This window comes from Sarcophilus harrisii, chromosome 3 (assembly GCF_902635505.1).
Source record: "Sarcophilus harrisii chromosome 3, mSarHar1.11, whole genome shotgun sequence".
In the NCBI taxonomy this organism is placed as follows: domain Eukaryota; kingdom Metazoa; phylum Chordata; class Mammalia; order Dasyuromorphia; family Dasyuridae; genus Sarcophilus; species Sarcophilus harrisii.
The window spans coordinates 358,813,138-358,831,406 of NC_045428.1; the positions used below are offsets into that span (position 1 = coordinate 358,813,138).

At 40.2% G+C, this 18,269-nt stretch overlaps 2 protein-coding genes across 3 annotated transcripts in view; one reads left to right on the top strand and one right to left on the bottom strand.

The window, feature by feature from the left end:
- The window catches only part of HYOU1 (hypoxia up-regulated 1), a 28,288-nt gene extending 22,200 nt beyond the window's left edge, over positions 1-6,088 (bottom strand). For both annotated transcript variants that reach the window (XM_031960111.1, XM_031960110.1), the window contains exon 1: positions 5,598-6,088. In XM_031960111.1, coding sequence (XP_031815971.1) covers positions 5,598-6,001 — 404 coding nt within the window. In that variant the 5' untranslated portion in view covers positions 6,002-6,088. The remainder of the gene's footprint in view (positions 1-5,597) is intronic.
- A 1,946-nt stretch (positions 6,089-8,034) lies between these two features.
- Positions 8,035-15,958, top strand: VPS11 (VPS11 core subunit of CORVET and HOPS complexes). The gene is made up of 12 exons (XM_031960116.1): positions 8,035-8,169; positions 10,013-10,214; positions 10,716-10,867; positions 11,155-11,341; positions 11,796-11,942; positions 12,065-12,253; positions 12,348-12,509; positions 12,713-12,852; positions 12,950-13,152; positions 13,250-13,421; positions 14,404-14,626; positions 14,799-15,958. Exons 1-12 carry the CDS (start codon positions 8,162-8,164, stop codon positions 14,961-14,963), a joined length of 1,950 nt encoding a protein of 649 aa, XP_031815976.1. The 5' UTR covers positions 8,035-8,161; the 3' UTR covers positions 14,964-15,958.
- Positions 15,959-18,269: the final 2,311 nt, after the last annotated feature.

An 18,269-nucleotide genomic window follows, 5' to 3' on the forward strand; every position in this document is an offset into this window, starting at 1 on the left:
TTATTGGTCCTAATTCTGTTCTTAGAGGAATCACACCATTTCTATATCTTCAGTTACCTGTCTTTGCTTTCAGTTTATAAGTTTATATCTTCCAAATCTGAGCAGATAGATAAGGATCTCTGTCCAACCCCATTAGTCTTTTAGAAAGCTTGCCTCTTTTCCCTCATTAGAATAATTTATATTTCTTCACAAATATATATTTATATTTCTTGAATTCAAGTGAAGAAAGGGAATAAGCATTTATAGAGTGCCTACTATGTGCCAGATACTTTGTACAAATAAGTGCAAAGTGCTTTTTACAAATATCTTGTTTGATCATCACAACAATCCTGCAAGATATGCCTCCGTAACATTTGAAGAAATTGAGGGAAGCATTGGTTAAGGGACTTACCAGGGTCACACAGCTAGTGTCTTCAGCCAGATAGCTTCATAGTCATAGCTTTGAGTGCTGTCTTAAGTCTCAGATATACTATTGGCTGGAGAAATGCCAATTAAAATAATTCTAAGATACTATTTCATATCTATTGGATTGACTAACAGGGAAAAGGGAATGACAGATATTGGAAGGGACATGAGAAAGATGAGACATTAACACAGTGTTAGTAAAGTTGTGAACTGATTCAACCATTCTGTAGAGCAATTTGGAACTATACCCAAATAGCTTTAAAATCAGCAATACCACTATTAGGTCTGTATCTCAAAAAAGAGAAAAAACAAAAAGGAAAAGGACTTACATGTACAATAAATGCTTACAGAAGCTCTTTAGGTGGTGGCAAAGAATTGAAAACTGAAAGGATGCCCAACAATTGGGGAATGGCTGAACAAATTGTAGTATATGAATGTAATAGAATACAATTGTGAACCAAGAGAACATAGCACACAGCAATAAGAAGATTATGTGATGATCAACTGTGATGGACTTGGCTCTTCTCAACAATGAAGTGATTCAGGCCAATTCAGAAAGCCATCTATCTGCATCCAGAGAGAGGACTACGGGGACTGAATGTTGATCAAAGCATAAAAGCATAGTATTTTCACCTTTGTTGTTATTTGCTTGCTTGTTTTTTTCTTTTTGATCTGATTTTTCTTGTGAAGCATGATAAATATGGAAATATGTTTAGAAGAATTTGCACTTGTTTAACCTATATTGGATTGCTTGCTGACTTGGGGAGGAGAGTGGCGGGAAGAGAGGGAGAAAATTTTGGAACACAGGGTTTTGCAGGGGTGAATGTTGAAAACTATCTTTGCATATATTTTGAAAATAAAAAGCTATTATTTAAAAAATATCAAAATAAAAAAAGAATATAATTGTGCTAAAAGAAATGATGAGCACGATGCTTTCAGAAAAACCTGAAAAAAATTTATATGAAGTGATGCAACGTGAAATAAGTAGAGCAAAGAGAATGTTATACACAATAAAAGCAATGTTATATTGATCAGCTGTGTCTTTGCTGTTCCCAGCAAAACAATGATCCAAGACAATTCAAAAGTATTTATGATGAAAAATGCTATCTGTCCCCAGAGAAACAACTAATGGTGTCTAAATACAGATTGACACATACTTTTTAATCTTTATTTTTCCTGAGAATTTTTTTGGCTTTTTTTCCCCATAATATGACTAATATAGAAATATGTTTTGCATAACCATACATGTATAAATCAAAGTGATTGTTTTCTCAAGGAGGGGTGTGAAAAGGGAAGTAGAGAGAGAATTTGGCACTCTGAATTTTAAAAATGAATATAAAGATGTATTTACATATAATTGGTGAAAAATAAAATACTAAATAATATTTTAAAATTCTCAATGATAACTGAGATTGAACTATTTTTGTTGTTCATGTTTGCCTTCTTCTATCCAGGAGATGGAGTATCACCATGTCAAATATCCAGAAAGGGAGTTTAATTTGCTGGATGTTATAGCTAAATTGTTGATTTTCAGTTGTGTCTGACTCTTCATGACTCCATTTGGAGTTTTCTTGCCAAAGATACTAGAATGGTTTGCCATTTCCTTCTCCAATTCATTTAACAGATGAAGAAACTGAGGTAAAGATAGGTAAGTGACTTGGTCAAGATCATGAAGCTAGTTAAGTGTTGGAGGCCAGATTTGAATTTAGGAAGAAAACCTCCTGACTCAGGACCCAGCACCCTATTCACTTTGCTTCTGCTCTAAATCTAAATTGAAAGCCAGATTATCTACTTGAGTTGTCAGTTCAGGCCTCTCATATTCTTTCTGGCATGTACCTTAGAGATCAATCAGTCACTTTCTAATATCCTAAAGGCATTTGCAGTGTAATTTGGGGACTCTCAAGCTTGAAAAAATCTGGGCCTTTTACCATCAGATAAGGTTCATTGAATTTTGTTTACCTCTTGCCATCAAAGTTCCAATTTAGTCTAGGAAAAGGTTTCTTAACCTTTTTTTCAATCTTAGATCTCTTAAGTCTGATGAAGCCTGTGGTCCCCTTCTCAGAATGTTTTTAAGTGCACAAAATAAAATATATATTACAAAAATTATCTAAATATTGTAAAAAAAATTGAACAAATTCACAGATCACAAATTTAAAACACTCTATCTAGGAAATAAAATAGAATATTTATCAAAAAAAAAAATGTGAAATCTGTTCTCTAAATCTAAGATTCCCCACCCACCCGCAGGTTTTCTACTCTGTCAGGTCGCTTCCTGTTGCATTCATAGATTCAAGCACATATTTTTAATTTTGTGGAGTTGTGTAAAGAATTGTACACAATTGCACTATTCCCTGTTGCCCATATTTTGTGCAGATGAGAAATGGTTCCAATTCATGAATATCTGAGAGTCAAGGTAAAATGGGGAGAGATTTTCATTCCTCTCATATCAAGTTCATTGTTTAAAAAAACATGAGGAGCAGGAAATTTCCCAAGTTTAGCAACCAAATGGAGTCTAATAGCTGGAACCCTCATTGGCTCTGGGTGACACTGGCCTGTGTCAAGGCATTTACTCCTCACTTAGAAGTGGTTGCAGGTCATACTAGTGTCCTCCAGTTACCTCATTGCTTAGCACCCGGCAATGTCTTCTTGTACTGCTTTTATCTCAAATGAAGTTCCAATCAAAATGTCAGACAATGGAACAGTAGTGAGGGCAAAGTCTAGAAGAGTTTTTCTGAGTGATTTCTGCTCTAATTAAAAAAAAAAAAAAAAAAAAAAAAAAAAAAGATCATATTGATCCAATTCATGAGAAAAAGTAATTGTATTGTATTGGGATCATCAGAATTGCCTGTGTCTCTTTCTCTGTTCATAATTTTCTGAGCCCTAGAATCTCCACAGAAATAATAATAATAAAAAGACAGTGGACTATATTCAGGTCATAGCAATCTCTGTGTATCATGTTTATTTATAACAACCATGTTAAAATTAAAAAAAAAAAAAACCTGAACATTAATACAAAAAAACCCTCTAAACTTAGTCTATTTATATATAAATTAATCTCAATGCATGAAATGTCCAAACAATTTTCAATACTTCCTTCCAACCTCTATTAAGATTTTTTTATCCATTTCATTTCATTCACTGATTGATTATGATTATAGTGTGTGCTTTATTCTTTTAGTTGTTTTTTTAATTTGCATTAATTCATAAAAGTTTTTCCAGATTTCTTTGCATTTCTCATATCTGTTGGTCTTCCTTGCATTGCTATTCCATTCCTCCCCACCAATTAGATGTAATACCCAAGATATACCCCTCTAATTGCATTCATGAGTTGGGTTTCTAGAGGGTAAATGATACTCCGTGGGTTCATATTTCTACTTCTTTAATAGTAAACAAAATTAGTTCAAAACAAAAGTATTTACTAAAATAGCAAAAGAATAGTAACTATAAAACATTCTTCCCTTTAAAAACTAAAGCACAAGCTAAGTGATGCAGTGGATAGAGCATCAGCCCTGAAGTTAGGAGGACTTGAGTTCAAATTTGACCCCAGACACTTAACACGTCCCAGCTATGTGACCCTGGGCAAGTCACTTAACCCCAATTGCCTCAGCAACAACAATAAAACAAAACAAAAAATCTACAGCACATTCTCCTTCAAACACAAGGAACATCAGTGGTTAAGAATAAGCACACACTTACGGACCCACTAGTGGTGAATGCATCCTACCTAACACAACTTCAAGACTTGTAATATTCAGGGCTGGAGGACAAGAGAGAGGACTCCCCTCCCCTCCCAGCCATCCAGAAACATCCAGAAAGAGGAAAGGCAAAGACCAATCCCTTTTCTGATCTCGGTTCTCCCTCCATAGCCAGCTTCTCAAGACTGTTAGAGGTGGAAAGGGAATCAAACTCCTTGAAGGTGTTTCTAGCATCAACTATCAACAGAATTGGCAAGTTATCTTTCGAAGGTGGGCAATCTTCTTGGCTATACCTTTTATTCTAGCAGGAAAAACATTCACATTTTACAAAGGGAAAACCAGGTAGAGTGACTTTATTTGGAAACACTAATACCTCTCCACCCCAGCTATGTGGCTGCTCCTGGGATTCTGTCAACTGGTTTGGGAAACATTGATCAGGTTGTGCAGCCTCGCTGCCTTTCCCTTCCCCATCCAAATACTGCTTCTATAATAATGTTTGGAAAAATCTTTATTTTTAAAAATAATGACATTTTCTAGGTATATTCCCAGTCAGAGCAGCCTTAGGTTAAAGGGCATGATTAATTTTGTCAGCTTCTGCTGCTTCCTGTCAGATTATTAGCATCATTATGTTGCTTTTGACTCTTCATGACCTCATTTTATAGATGAGAAAACTGAGGCAAGCAGGGTTAAGTGACTTGTTCAGAGTAACCAAGCTAGTGCCTGAGGCTTTTTAACTCAGATCCTCCTGATTCCATGCTGGGCTCTCTACCCACTGCGCCACCTAACTGCCCTCTTCTCATTTTACAAGCTTGCAATTCCATCATTGAATGTATGTTTAATCCATGAATTTTATTGCATTTAATTATTTCTGAAAATAAAATTTTTGGCACTTCATATTTAAAATTCAATAACTATTACATGTTATCATGTTAGATACAATTTCATTGCTAATTTTAAGTGCTAAATTAATTTTAATAATTAAGTGCTCCTTTTAATCTTCCATAAAATTAATAATTTTATATTTTAAGTAAATAAAATAATTTAATCTCATTTTCTTATTTTTGACAATTTGATGGGCATGAGCCGATAACGCTTCTGAAGGTGACCATTTTTTCCAAGACATTACTAGTAAAATATGTTTACGTTGTCAATTCTTATTAATTACACACTTGCGGTGCGTGCCGCACTAGAAACTAACAGCGGGCGCTAAAAGCTCCAATTTCCAATTTCCCCACCCCCGAAGGTCGGGGTGCCTGCCCGCGATTGGATCACAAGTATCACAACGCAAGGTGAGAAATAAACACCAAGTCCTGGGCCTTTACAGCCAATCCGTGCCGGGCCGAGGAACCCACGTGACTACGGTTGGGCCCGGAAGCTACCGGCAGACACAACTCACCCCACGTGGGCAATCCGAAACCAGCGTCATGTGACCTCCCGATAGGGTTCACGTGATTGCTCCTCGAAGGGTGGAGCCTTAGGGGCAAAATGGCGGCTTACCTGCAGTGGCGCCGCTTCGTCTTTTTTGACAAGGAACTAGTGAAAGAGCCGGTGGGGAACGATGGGCCCGGGCCCGGATCGGGAGCCTCCAGGCCCCTCAGCCTTCCCCCGGGCATCACCGTCTGCGATTCAGGCCGGGGGAGTCTGGTCTTTGGTGATATCCTTCCCTGACTAGGGGCGGCTCCCTTCCCGAGAGGGGAGCATAACACCGGGGGGCCCCTGAGGGCGGAAAGGGGCCGGCGGCCTTCCTCCGCCCCGTTTGGGAGACCCCCGGGCCGGAAAGGAGCACCGTCCATCTGTCGTCCCTCATTCCCCCATCCTTTCCCGAGGGTCGGGGGCGCGGGCGGGGCTGGGTCCGTGCCGGCCGTTCCTGGGCCTATCCCAGATGGGTAGATACGGGCCATAGGCTCCTTGACTCCGCCGAACACATGGAAGGACAGATCTGGTTCCTGCCCCGCTCGCTGCAGCTCACGGGCTTTCAGGCGTACAAACTGCGGGTCACCCACCTGTACCAGCTGAAGCAGCACAACATCCTGGCGTCCGTGGGCGAGGACGAAGAGGGCGTCAATCCTCTGGTCAGAGCTAGTAGAGGGGAGAGAAGGGGGGTGTGGCTCCCAGGGAGCGGGCCTTAACGGCTCCGAGCTTCGTTGTAGGTGAAGGTGTGGAATCTGGAGAAGAGAGACGGCGGCAACCCCCTCTGCACCCGCATCTTCCCCGCCATCCCAGGGTCCGAGCCAACGGTGGTGTCCTGCCTGACCGTCCACGAGAACCTCAACTTCATGGCTATTGGTGAGCACAGCATGGGCAACTGCAAGGGAAGACAGGGAAAATGTAGGTCCTTTTGATAAGAACCAAATCCCTCGTTGTTTCTGTTACTTATTAAGCATGTATTTATACGCTTTTGGTCTTGAACTGATAGTTGTGAGCGCTGGACTCATTCCCCGTTTGGCTACTTAACAAATAATTTGTAAATTTCAATTATTAATTACCATTAAGAAGTCTAATAATATTAATTATTACTATGAAGTCTATCAAATGACTATTTAATTCTTTTGACATTTGCAATTAGCTTTTTTTTTTTTTTTAACTTAATTGGATTATCTCTGCTTTATCCCGTGTCTATCTTCTCCATTCAAATGAATGAACTTTTTGAGAACAGAATAGTTTTCTTTTTTGTTTCTATTTCCAGGATTTAGCCTAATGCCCAGCCCATAGTAGGCCATTAATAAATGATTGTTGACTTGACTTTTTTTTTTTTAATAGTAACTTTTTATTGACAGAACCCATGCCAGGGTAATTTTTTACAACATTATCCCTTGCACTCACTTCTGTTCCGATTTTTCCCCGCCCTCCTTCCCCCCCCTCCCCTAGATGACAAGCAGTCCTATATATGTTAAATATGTCACAGTATATCCTAGATACAATATATGTGTGCAGAACCAAACAGTTCTCTTGTTGCACAGGGAGAATTGGATTCAGAAGGTAGAAATAACCCGAGAAGAAAAAAAAATGCAAACAGTTTACATTCATTTCCCAGTGTTCCTTCTCTGGGTGTAGCTGCTTCTGTCCATCATTGATCAATTGAAACTGAGTTAGTTCTCTTTGTCAAAGAAATCCACTTCCATCAGAATACATCTTCATCAGTATCATTGTTGACATATATAATGATCTCCTGGTTCTGCTCATTTCACTCAGCATCAGTTCATGTAAGTCTCTCCAGGCCTCTCTGTATTCATCCTGGTGGTCATTTCTTACAGAACAATAATATTCCATAACATTCATATACCACAATTTACCCAACCATTCTCCAATTGATGGGCATCCATTCATTTTCCAGTTTCTAGCCACTACAAAGAGGGCTGCCACAAACATTTTGGCACATACAGGTCCCTTTCCCTTCTTTAAGATCTCTTTGGGATATAAGCCCAGTAGTAGCACTGCTGGATCAAAGGGGATGCACAGTTTGATAACTTTTTGGGCATAATTCCAGATTGCTCTTCAGAATGGTTGGATTCGTTCACAATTCCACCAACAATGTATCAATGTCCCAGTTTTCCCGCATCCCCTCCAACAATCATCATTATTTTTTCCTGTCATCTTAGCCAATCTGACAGGTGTGTAGTGGTATCTCAGAGTGGTCTTAATTTGCATTTTTCTGATTAATAATGATTTGGAACACTCTTTCATATGAGTGGTAATAGTTTCAATTTCAGCATCTGAACATTGTCTGTTCATATCCTTTGACCATTTGTGTTGACTTAACTTTAAAAAAGCTGTCCATATTACAGAAAATTTATTTAAATGAGAGTATTTTGGAATGGATTTCTCCTCTTTAAACATGTATCATGTTCCATATTCCTTTCTCTGGCTTCTTTCAATCCACTTAACTACCTTCTTTCTGATTACAGGCTTTACAGATGGTAGTGTTACCCTCAATAAGGGTGATATCACCAGGGACCGACACAGCAAGACCCAAATTTTGCACAAAGGCAGCTATCCTGTCACTGGGCTGGCCTTCCGCCAGGCAGGCAAGACTACCCACTTGTTTGTGGTGACAACAGAGAATGTGCAGGTATGGGTCCGGATCATTTTTTTCGTGGGCAATCAGGACTCTTACCTTACTGTGTTGCTTTTGTTCTCCCTCCCTTTTCCTGTCTTCCGTTACTCAACTATGAATTTATTATGATTGTCTCAAAGGAATAAGAATGAATTGGAGAGATCTGATTACTTCTCCACCTTCTAGCCCTCATCCATTATCTCTGCTTTGCTTCTCTCCTTTTTAATATTTTGAGTAAGCGAAGAACTCTAGGTTGAGAAGACTGAGCAGAATTCTGGTCTTGTCATTGCTATTGACTTGATAAGTTGTCCATGGACAAGCCATTTACCCTCTCTAGTTTTTAGTTGTTCCATCTGTGAAAGGAGATGTGAGCTCTGATTAAAGTTAGGAATTTTTTAGGACATCTTCATTGTAATGGTTATTAAGTACTTAGAAGGCATAATCCTGTGTCTCTTAGTAGATAGGAGGAAAATGTCTTTTCCTGTGATAAATGAAGATAGATTTGGGAAGAAGATCCTTATGTGATTTCGTGTATTTCCTCTTTTTCTGCAGTCCTACAGTCTGTCTGGAAAGGACTATCCTCGGATAGAGTTAGACACCCATGGCTGTGGCCTGCGCTGCTCAGCCCTAAGTGATCCTTCTCAGGACCTGCAGTTTATTGTTGCTGGGGATGAGTGTGTTTACTTATATCAGCCTGATGAACGTGGCCCTTGCTTTGCATTTGAGGGCCATAAGCTCATTGCCCACTGGTTCCGTGGCTACCTTGTTATTGTTTCCCGGGACCGCAAGATTTCACCCAAGTAAGGAGACTGGGGATAGGGAGGAGTTGGGAACCAAGAAGTTTGGAGAGGGGTTCTGAGGAAAGAAAACTACAAAGTCCTTGGGTGAAGTTGACTTTAAGTCTTAATTATTGGATTTTTGCCTGCTTCATTTTGCTTTTCCCCTAATTAAAATTAAGACTCAGGTTATTCTGTCTATAAATTTTTAGCATTAGGTGTTTGCTTAGCTCTTCTTGTCATCAAACACAGCAGGGAGCTAAGATTTGGTCTTTACTTTTTGCTGCCTAAATAAATAAGTCAAGAGAGATGTCAAAGAAACAGTAAATCTTAGGACTAGATGGTTTGGAAGAAAAATCTAAGGGGAACGGGCCTGTCTTTATGTCATAAATTTGCTTTCCTATTGTTGGTATGACTTTTTAATCAGTGCTTTGTATGCAATAAATATTAGGCTTTGGGTTTTGTTTTGTTTTTTAATAGAATTTTAACACAACTAATAAACACCCCAAACCCAAAGTTTCTTTCTTGAAAACTTTTTCAAAACAATCCCAAGCAGTTAAGACCAGTGATTGTATGTGTAACTGCATGCTCATCTTAACTTGCCTTCCACTAAAGGAAAGAAAGACAGTTAATTTGAATACACTAATACCAGCCAAAGATTGTATTTAACCTGAGTGTTGTGACTATGTTGTATCTTCATTTATAGGGTTGTAATTGGTTTCTATGGTATTTTTTCAGTCTGCTTTTTTTTTCCTTTCCCAGCACATACTTGTTCAGTGAATTAATTAGTTTTCTGTCCCTTCAGTGTCTTGTCAGACTTGTGTCTTTGTTTGGAGGATTAGGTACTAGTTTTCTCTCTATACTTCCCAGTATAGTGAAAAGCAAATTTGTTTATAGGTTGGGTTTTTTTTTGTGATAAACATATAGCATTTTGTGATAACTCTCTTAAGAGATTGATTATACAAGATGGATTGTTATGCATGGGTAGATAATATTGAAGGAGTATACTAAAGGAAAAATGGGAAGAGAGGAGAGATGAAGTGGGGCTAGATCAGATCTGACCTTTCTTCCTCCTTTTACAGATCAGAGTTCACCAGCAGGGACTCCCAGAGCTCCGACAAGCAGATCCTCAACATTTATGATCTATGCAACAAGTTCATTGCCTATAGCTCCATCTTTGAGGATGTGGTAGATGTGCTTGCTGAGTGGGGCTCTCTGTACGTGCTGACTCGAGATGGGCGAGTTCATGTGCTTCAGGAAAAGGACACCCAGACTAAATTGGAGGCAAGATCACCAAATTCCCTGGAGCAGGCACTAGGAAATAAGCTGCAGAAGATCCATGATTTGGTTGCTCTCCTCCCCTGGACTGAGATGTCTTCTCTCATCTAAGTTGTGAATCTTCTCAGTTTCTGCAACTTTACTTAGTTTTCCTAGGATAGTATTTATTATTGGTTGTCCTTTGTTCTCAAAGAGTTCCATGACCATATCATGTATGACATGCAAATGAATTGGATTTAAGTGAGGGAGGACTGTTTTAGGATAGAATTAGAAGGTGAATAGTCTGGGTTGGATTCCTTAAGGGAAGTGATCCTTTTTGAGGCATCCCTGTGAGAGCCAACCTCTGTCAGAGGTCATTCTTATTATGCAGATTGCTTTCAGGTTGATTTAGGAGTTATTTTAATGGGTCTTTAACATTTTAGGGTTGATACAGTATTCTGAGCCTTTCAACTTAGGTTTTGTGCTGTTGAGGCAACTTTCCCCATTTTTTCACATTTCCCTCATTAGATGTTGTTTAAAAAGAATCTGTTTGAGATGGCAATCAACTTGGCCAAAAGCCAGCACCTGGATAGTGATGGGTTGGCACAGATCTTCATGCAGTATGGGGACCACCTCTACAGCAAGGGAAACCATGATGGTGCTGTCCAGCAGTATATCCGGTCAGTATGGAATTGAACCTATACAACAAATTTTCTAGGTTGGGGCAGCCATATCAGGGATTGCAAAAACTAATTTTCAAATAAGAACAATGGTGTGGGATTGGGGAGGGGACACCTGCATTTTAATGTTCTACTGATTAGCATGAAATTAAATACAAATGAGCATCCTTTATTTCAGAAGAGCTTTAGTTTTATTTATAATTATAGTTTGATTCTTCTTCCTTACTTCCCTTTCTTTGCAATAAACATTGGTATTCTTTTTAACATACATACACACATTTTCTCAGCACCATAGGGAAATTGGAGCCATCCTACGTGATCCGAAAATTCTTGGACGCCCAGCGCATCCACAACCTGACTGCCTATCTCCAAACCCTCCATCGGCAGTCATTGGCCAATGCTGACCACACCACTCTGTTGCTCAATTGCTACACAAAGCTCAAGGACAGCTCCAAGCTAGAGGAATTCATCAAGGTGCTTGGAGGGAGGGGTTACAGGTACAGGTACTAAGTGGGAGGGTGGGGGAGGGAAGTTTCTTAAGAAACATACTGTACATACTTAGAGAATTGCTCTTCTCCATTCTTCAGATATAGCCAGTATACAGCGTGTTAAGACTTCCAAAGCACATCATATATACATCTCATTTGATCCATAATCTCATGAAGTTGGTATTGTTATCATTGTTTAATGGGACAGAGAAGAGTGGGAAGATTCATCATCGTGGGAAATAAGAGGCAGTAGAACACCAGGGTAGCTTTCCTGCTGTTTTCTTTTCCCTCAGCTATCATGTGGAGTTTAGTTTTTACACACATCATGAGTCTGGGAAATGGGGAAATTGGAATTGTGTTTCACACAAAGGTTTCTCCAAGAAGAAACAAATGAAAAGCATGTTACCACCATTTCACTTTGGTTTTTCTTTCCCTGGTAGACAAAGAGTGAAAGTGAAGTTCACTTTGATGTAGAAACAGCTATCAAGGTCCTTCGGCAGGCTGGCTACTATTCCCATGCCTTGTACTTGGCTGAGAATCATGCTCACCATGAGTGGTACCTGAAGGTTCAACTAGAGGACATCAAGGTGGGCAGGTCTTAAATTCAGGAAACGACTGCCTTCTCAGTAATCTCTATTCTGGATACTCCAGAGAAGGAGAGAGCAGTGGACCTGATCCAGTGTATAATTTTACCCTTCCTTTCTCCCAGAACTACCAGGAGGCATTACAGTATATTGGGAAGCTGCCTTTTGAACAAGCAGAAAGCAACATGAAGCGGTATGGCAAGATCCTCATGCATCATGTGCCAGAACAGACTACCCAGTTGCTGAAAGTCCTGTGTACTGACTATCGGCCCTGTGCAGAGGCTGCTGCTGAGAGTGATGGGCCTGGCTGCAGGGTGAGGAAGACTTCCAGGAGACTAGTTGTCACACCCTAAGAAAACCTCACAGGCCTCTCCAACCAGTTCTCTCTTTCTTATTTGTGCTCTCCAGGCCAATTCTGAAGAATTCATTCCCATTTTTGCCAACAACCCAAGAGAACTGAAGGCCTTCCTAGAACATATGACTGAGGTGCAGGCAGATTCACCCCAGGGTGTCTATGATACTTTGCTCGAGCTGAGACTACAAAACTGGGCTCATGAGAAGGACCCACAGGTAGAGTCTGTTACAGCTATCAGAAAATTAAAATGTATTGGTGTATTTAAGATCTTTTGGTTGGTTTGTCTGCTTTTGAGTAGTTCTATGTTTTTAGAGCTGCTAAAGGACCATAATGGGGCTGAACTCTGATAATGGGGATTTAGGGAGTATTGGAAAGTTGATTTATTACTCACATTGACTCTCTTTTCATATTCCCCTAGGTCAAAGAGAAGCTCCATGCTGAGGCACTCTCTCTCTTGAAGAGCGGCCACTTTGCCAATGTCTTCGATAAGGCCTTGGTTCTTTGCCAGATGCATGATTTTCAAGATGGTGTCTTATACCTCTATGAGCAAGGAAAGCTGTAAGTCTTGGGAAGGCTGGGGAAGTTGGGGTTAGAGGAGGAGTCCAGGTGATTTCTCAGGGCTGGTTACTGATCTTACTTCCTTTCCTGGCCTCAGGTTCCAGCAGATCATGCATTACCATATGCAGCATGAACAGTATCGACAGGTGATTGCTGTTTGTGAACGGCATGGTGAACAGGAGCCTTCTCTATGGGAGCAAGCGCTCAGTTACTTTGCCCGCAAGGAGGAAGACTGCAAGGAATATGTTGCTGCCGTGCTTAAACATATTGAAAGCAAGAACCTCATGCCTCCCCTTTTAGGTGGGTGAGAGGCCTGGGATATTGTGAATTAGGTCTCCTTGATCAAGGTTCTTCCTTCTCACAGATCCTTTACTTTAACTTTCTTCCCTCATTTTAGTGGTGCAGACCTTGGCTCACAACTCAACAGCCACATTGTCTGTTATCAAGGACTATCTGGTACAGAAGCTGCAAAAGCAGAGCCAGCAGATTGAGAAAGATGAGCTTCGGGTACGAAGGTATCGGGAAGAAACCACCCGTATACGTCAAGAGATCCAGGAGCTAAAGACCAGGTACTTGGAAAGTACTTCTCAGGTTTCAGAAGGAATCTGGTATGGTTCTATGTAGTAGCTTGATTTATGGTGATTTTTTGAACCTCTTTCTTTCATTTTTTTTTTAATAGCTTGCAGGGAGAGGGGGAGGAGAGAGGTACCATTTATTTAGTTTTAGAAATGCTGGCGGAGGGCTTTAAAGCCCATAATGAGTGACAGTGGTAAAGGAAAGGATTGGACAAGGGAGGGCCTGTAGGTGGAAGCAATAATCATCTGGAGAGCAGTGAGGGCCAGAAGAAGGGGGGGTTATGGGAGGATAAGGATGGCTGCCAGGGATGTTGGGAGATTGAACTTGCCTGACAAATCAGCACATGGCTGGTTGGAATAGGAGTCAAAGGTGACTTGGGTTTCAGTACTGAGTTACTTCAGAAAATGTTACTCATCAAAAAGACATATTTCCTTCTTTGCTTTGGACGCTATATTTGAATTAATGCAACCTCAGATTGCATAAACTTTTTTATCAGCCTTGTCACGCTGATGACTCTTATTGACCTTCAATCCAGTTTTACCTTCTGGTTTTTCTGACTATGTTTGCCTTATCCTGTTCTATAGAAAAGTTTGGGTTTTTTGGTAGGCTCTGGGCAGTACTGAGTGGTATAAGGAACACTGGATTTAGAGCTAGATAACTAGTTTAAATACCACCTCTGCCATATTCTTTGTGGCTATGCTCATCTGCAAATTACTTTGGCTTTGGGTGTTAATTTTTTCATCTATAAAGTTAGGTGATTGTGTTAGGTGATTTCTAAGGTTCTTCTTAATACTAAGTCCTATCATTCTCTGACTTGCTAAGGTGATATGTAATACAGTTAAGAATAAAGTTTTTCAGGATCAGAGTTTTGGCCTAGGACTTCTCTGAAGTTTTGTTCTACTGTCTTTGCTACCTGACTTTTTACTCTCTTTGCCATTTCTTTCACATCTTCTTTCTCTTCTATTTTATTTGTAGCCCAAAGATCTTCCAGAAGACAAAGTGCAGTATCTGCACCAGTGCTCTGGAGCTGCCCTCTGTCCACTTTTTGTGTGGCCATTCATTCCATCAACACTGTTTTGAGAGCTACTCAGAAAGTGATGCTGACTGTCCCACCTGCCTCCCTGAAAATCGCAAGGTTATGGACATGATCCGGACCCAGGAGCAAAAGCGGGATTTGCATGATCAATTTCAGCACCAGGTAGGAATGGCAAGGAGCTGGCTGAGACTCTCCACTCTCACTAGGTGGCATAGGAATCCTGGAGGGAGCACTGGTGGGCATTCCATCTCCTCTTGGGGCCCGAGGCAATAGAGAGGTAGCCAGAGCTTTCCCTGAGCTGTTCTAACTGTCCTCTTTCTTTCCTGCCTGTCAGCTTAAATACTCCAATGATAGCTTCTCTGTTATCGCTGACTACTTTGGACGTGGTGTCTTCAACAAGTTGACCCTGCTGACCGATCCCCCTGTGGGCAGAGTGGGCACCAGCCTGGAAGCTGGACTGCAACGAGACCTGCTCCTGCACTCCAAGCGGGGTACCTAAGGACACTCTGGACATAAGAATGATATTGGGAAGACAAATCATGCATGGAAATAAGAGGATGCAAATAACAAGTGGCTTCAGGGACTAATTTTATGAACAGAAATGCTTCTCTGATGGGAGGTCCCAATGAATAGTTTGAAAAACAACTGTCCCTCTCACCATTCTGCATCTCTGATTTCCTAACACTTAGGTGTGAAGATTTGCTTTCACACTCTTCTTTGCCCTTACTCAGCCTGCTTCTTCCCAATGGTGACTGCTGCTGTCAGAGAAGGATGTTCTTAAGGTACTCCCATCAGGGTGAGGGAAACCACCCCAGCAAGCTCTCTTGCATATATGGACCAGAACTGCTTTTTTTCTTTGCCCAGAGCACCAGTTTCTGCTTGAGTGCAAGCATCCAGTTTATAAATAAAAAGGCAGGATACCTTTGGAGAGAAGATGTTTTATTTGGGGCTTTTCTGATGTGCCTTGCTCAGTGCACTTCTTGTTCCTCCTCTTGCAGCCACATCTTTCTCCAGATACTCTTGAAGGGTGTGGTGCTACTCTCCCTCATTCCTTTGCTTAATAGGACTCTTGGCTTCTTAAACACGGTGAAATGACACATCTGTAGCTTGAGGTTCAGGAGTTTCCAGAAGCTAGCACCCAAGACAATTTTCCTCTATCCCTCGGCAAATATTTTGGGCATCATTCCCATGGAAATCCTCAGAAGCAGAGGCAGTGGCAAGGGGACTAGGAGATGTGTTGGCCATGCACTGAAAGGGGAAAGGGAGGAAGAGCATAGAAAGTAAAAAGTTCTTAAAAATCTGTATTAATCCTTTGAAAGGGTTGGTTTAAATTTGTGCTCCCACATGAAAATCAAACTATTGTTATTCCATTTTATTCCATTTTATTAGTATTAACAAAGCTGCAAATGAGTTGCATTTAGGTTATCAGTATGTCCTGATTTTGGGGTGCATCATAATATGGGAGAGAGAATAACTAGTTTGAAAGTCATTAAACTGGAATTTCAGGCAGGCTTCACTCTTTCATTGGTCCTATTATCTACTGTCAAAATAGATAAGAGTGCTAGACCTGGAGTTAAGAACATTTAGGTTAAAATCTGGCCTTGGGAAAGTTGGTAGCTGTGACTGGACAAGTCACAAAATGCCTGTTTCATCAACTGTAAAATGGACATAATGGCACCTTCTTCCTAGGTTGTTGTAAGGATCAAATAAATAAGATGTGTGTGAAACATTTAGCATGGGACCTAGCATGAGATAAGTGATTAATAGTTTGCCCTATCTTTCCTTTTCTTCATTTCCCAATTACCTTTGACAAATCATCTACCCTTAAAACAATATGAAAGAAAGACTCTTGGACTACTCAAGATATCTCTGTTGCCAGAGTCCTTGAGTATCTTTTTTTCTAACTAACTGTGGAAACTGTAATAATTATCTTTAAGTTTTTTTTGCTTCATGCTTTGTACCTCCTAGCCTTGGTGCCTGACACATAATAAGCACTTAATAAATGGTTGAATACTAATTCTTCAGTACAAAATTAAGTGGTTATTTAGCTTTTCCTTAGCTTCCAAATAGGAGGAACTCACTACCTTTCCAGGCTGCCCATTGGACAGTATGGATCTTTTTTTTTTTTTTAATTAAATTTATTTATTATGGCTTATTATTGACAAAACATATGCATGGGTAATTTTTCAACATTGACTCTTGCAAAAACTTCTGTTCCAACTTTTCCCCTCCTTCCTTCCACCCCTTCTCCTAGATGGCAGGTAGTCCCATATATGTTGAATATGTTAAAGTATATGTTAAATACAATATATGCATACATATTTATACAGTTATCTTGCTGCACAAGAAAAATCAGATTTAGAAAAAAGGTAAAAAATAACCTGGGAAAAAAAACAAAAATGCAAGCAAACAACAGAAAGCATGTAAATGCTATGTTGTGGTCCACACTTACTTCCCAGTATACTTTCACTGGGTGTAGCTGGTTCTATTCATCACTGATCAATTGGAACTGATTTGGATTCTCATTGTTGAAGAGACCCACTTCCATCAGATTTGATTCTCATCTACATGAGAATACTACAATACTACATTGTTGTTGAAGTGTATAATGAACTAGTTCTGCTCATTTCACTTAGCATTAGTTCATGTAAGTCTCTCCAGGCCTCTTGGACAGTACAAATCTTAAGGGACTTTTTTTTCCCTTCTGTCAAAATGTATGATTCCCATTCGTTGTTCTTATCCATTATTAATAACTAGCATTTGTACAGCACTTGAAGATTTGCAAAAGCCCCTTGTGTTATCCCCATTTGATCCTATTTAACATTCTCCCCAACAAGACATTTTTTCATATTAGCGTTTCAGGAATTTGAAGATAGCTTGCTTGTCCCCCTAAATCCTATTAAAAATGCACATTCCCTTTTGCTTAATTTGAATCAACAAACACTTGTGTCTGTATAATATCAGGGACTATGCTAGATGATGGGGGCATGCGTGCAAAAATCGGAAACAGTTCCTCCTCCTGGCATTCTCCCAAGGCCCTTTACCAACGTGGGCCCTTCAGCATTATCAGTGCCATTACCAAAATGTAACATTAAGAAAGGAACACAGTATTCTTGTCCATTTTTTTGTGTGTTCTGCGGTAATTCAATCCATAAGCATTTTTTATTTTATTTTATTTTTTATTATTATTATCACTTTTTATTGCCAGAACCCATGCCAGGGTAATTTTTTTACATTATCCCTTGCGCTCACTCCTGTCTGATTTTTTTCCCTCTCTCCCTCCGCCCCCTCCCCTAGATGACAAGCAGTCCTATATATATGTTGAATATGTTATAGTATATCCTAGATACAATATATGTTTGCAGAACCAAACAGTTTTCTTGTTGCACAGGGAGAATTGGATTCAGAAGGTAGAAATAACAAGGTAGAAATAACCCGGGAAGAAAACAAAAATGCAAACAGTTTACATTTATTTCCCAGTGTTTTTTCTTTGGGTGTAGCTGCTTCTGTCCATCACTGATCAATTGAAACTGACTTAGGTCTCTTTGTCAAAGAAATCCACTTCCATCAGATTACATCCTCATACAGTGTCGTTGTTGACGTATATAATGATCTCCTGGTTCTGCTCATTTCTCTACCGTGTGCCAGACGCTGTTTAGCTCAGGCATATCATTCCCTGCCCGCAAGGAGTTTCACTCTGGCGCGGTACAGAGTACACGCCGGGTCAGTGACCGCCTGAGAGGCTTCTCCGGGCCTGGGTTTCTTAGCTGCCAGGTGATCTGCCAAGAGGCTGCGTGGGGGGCAG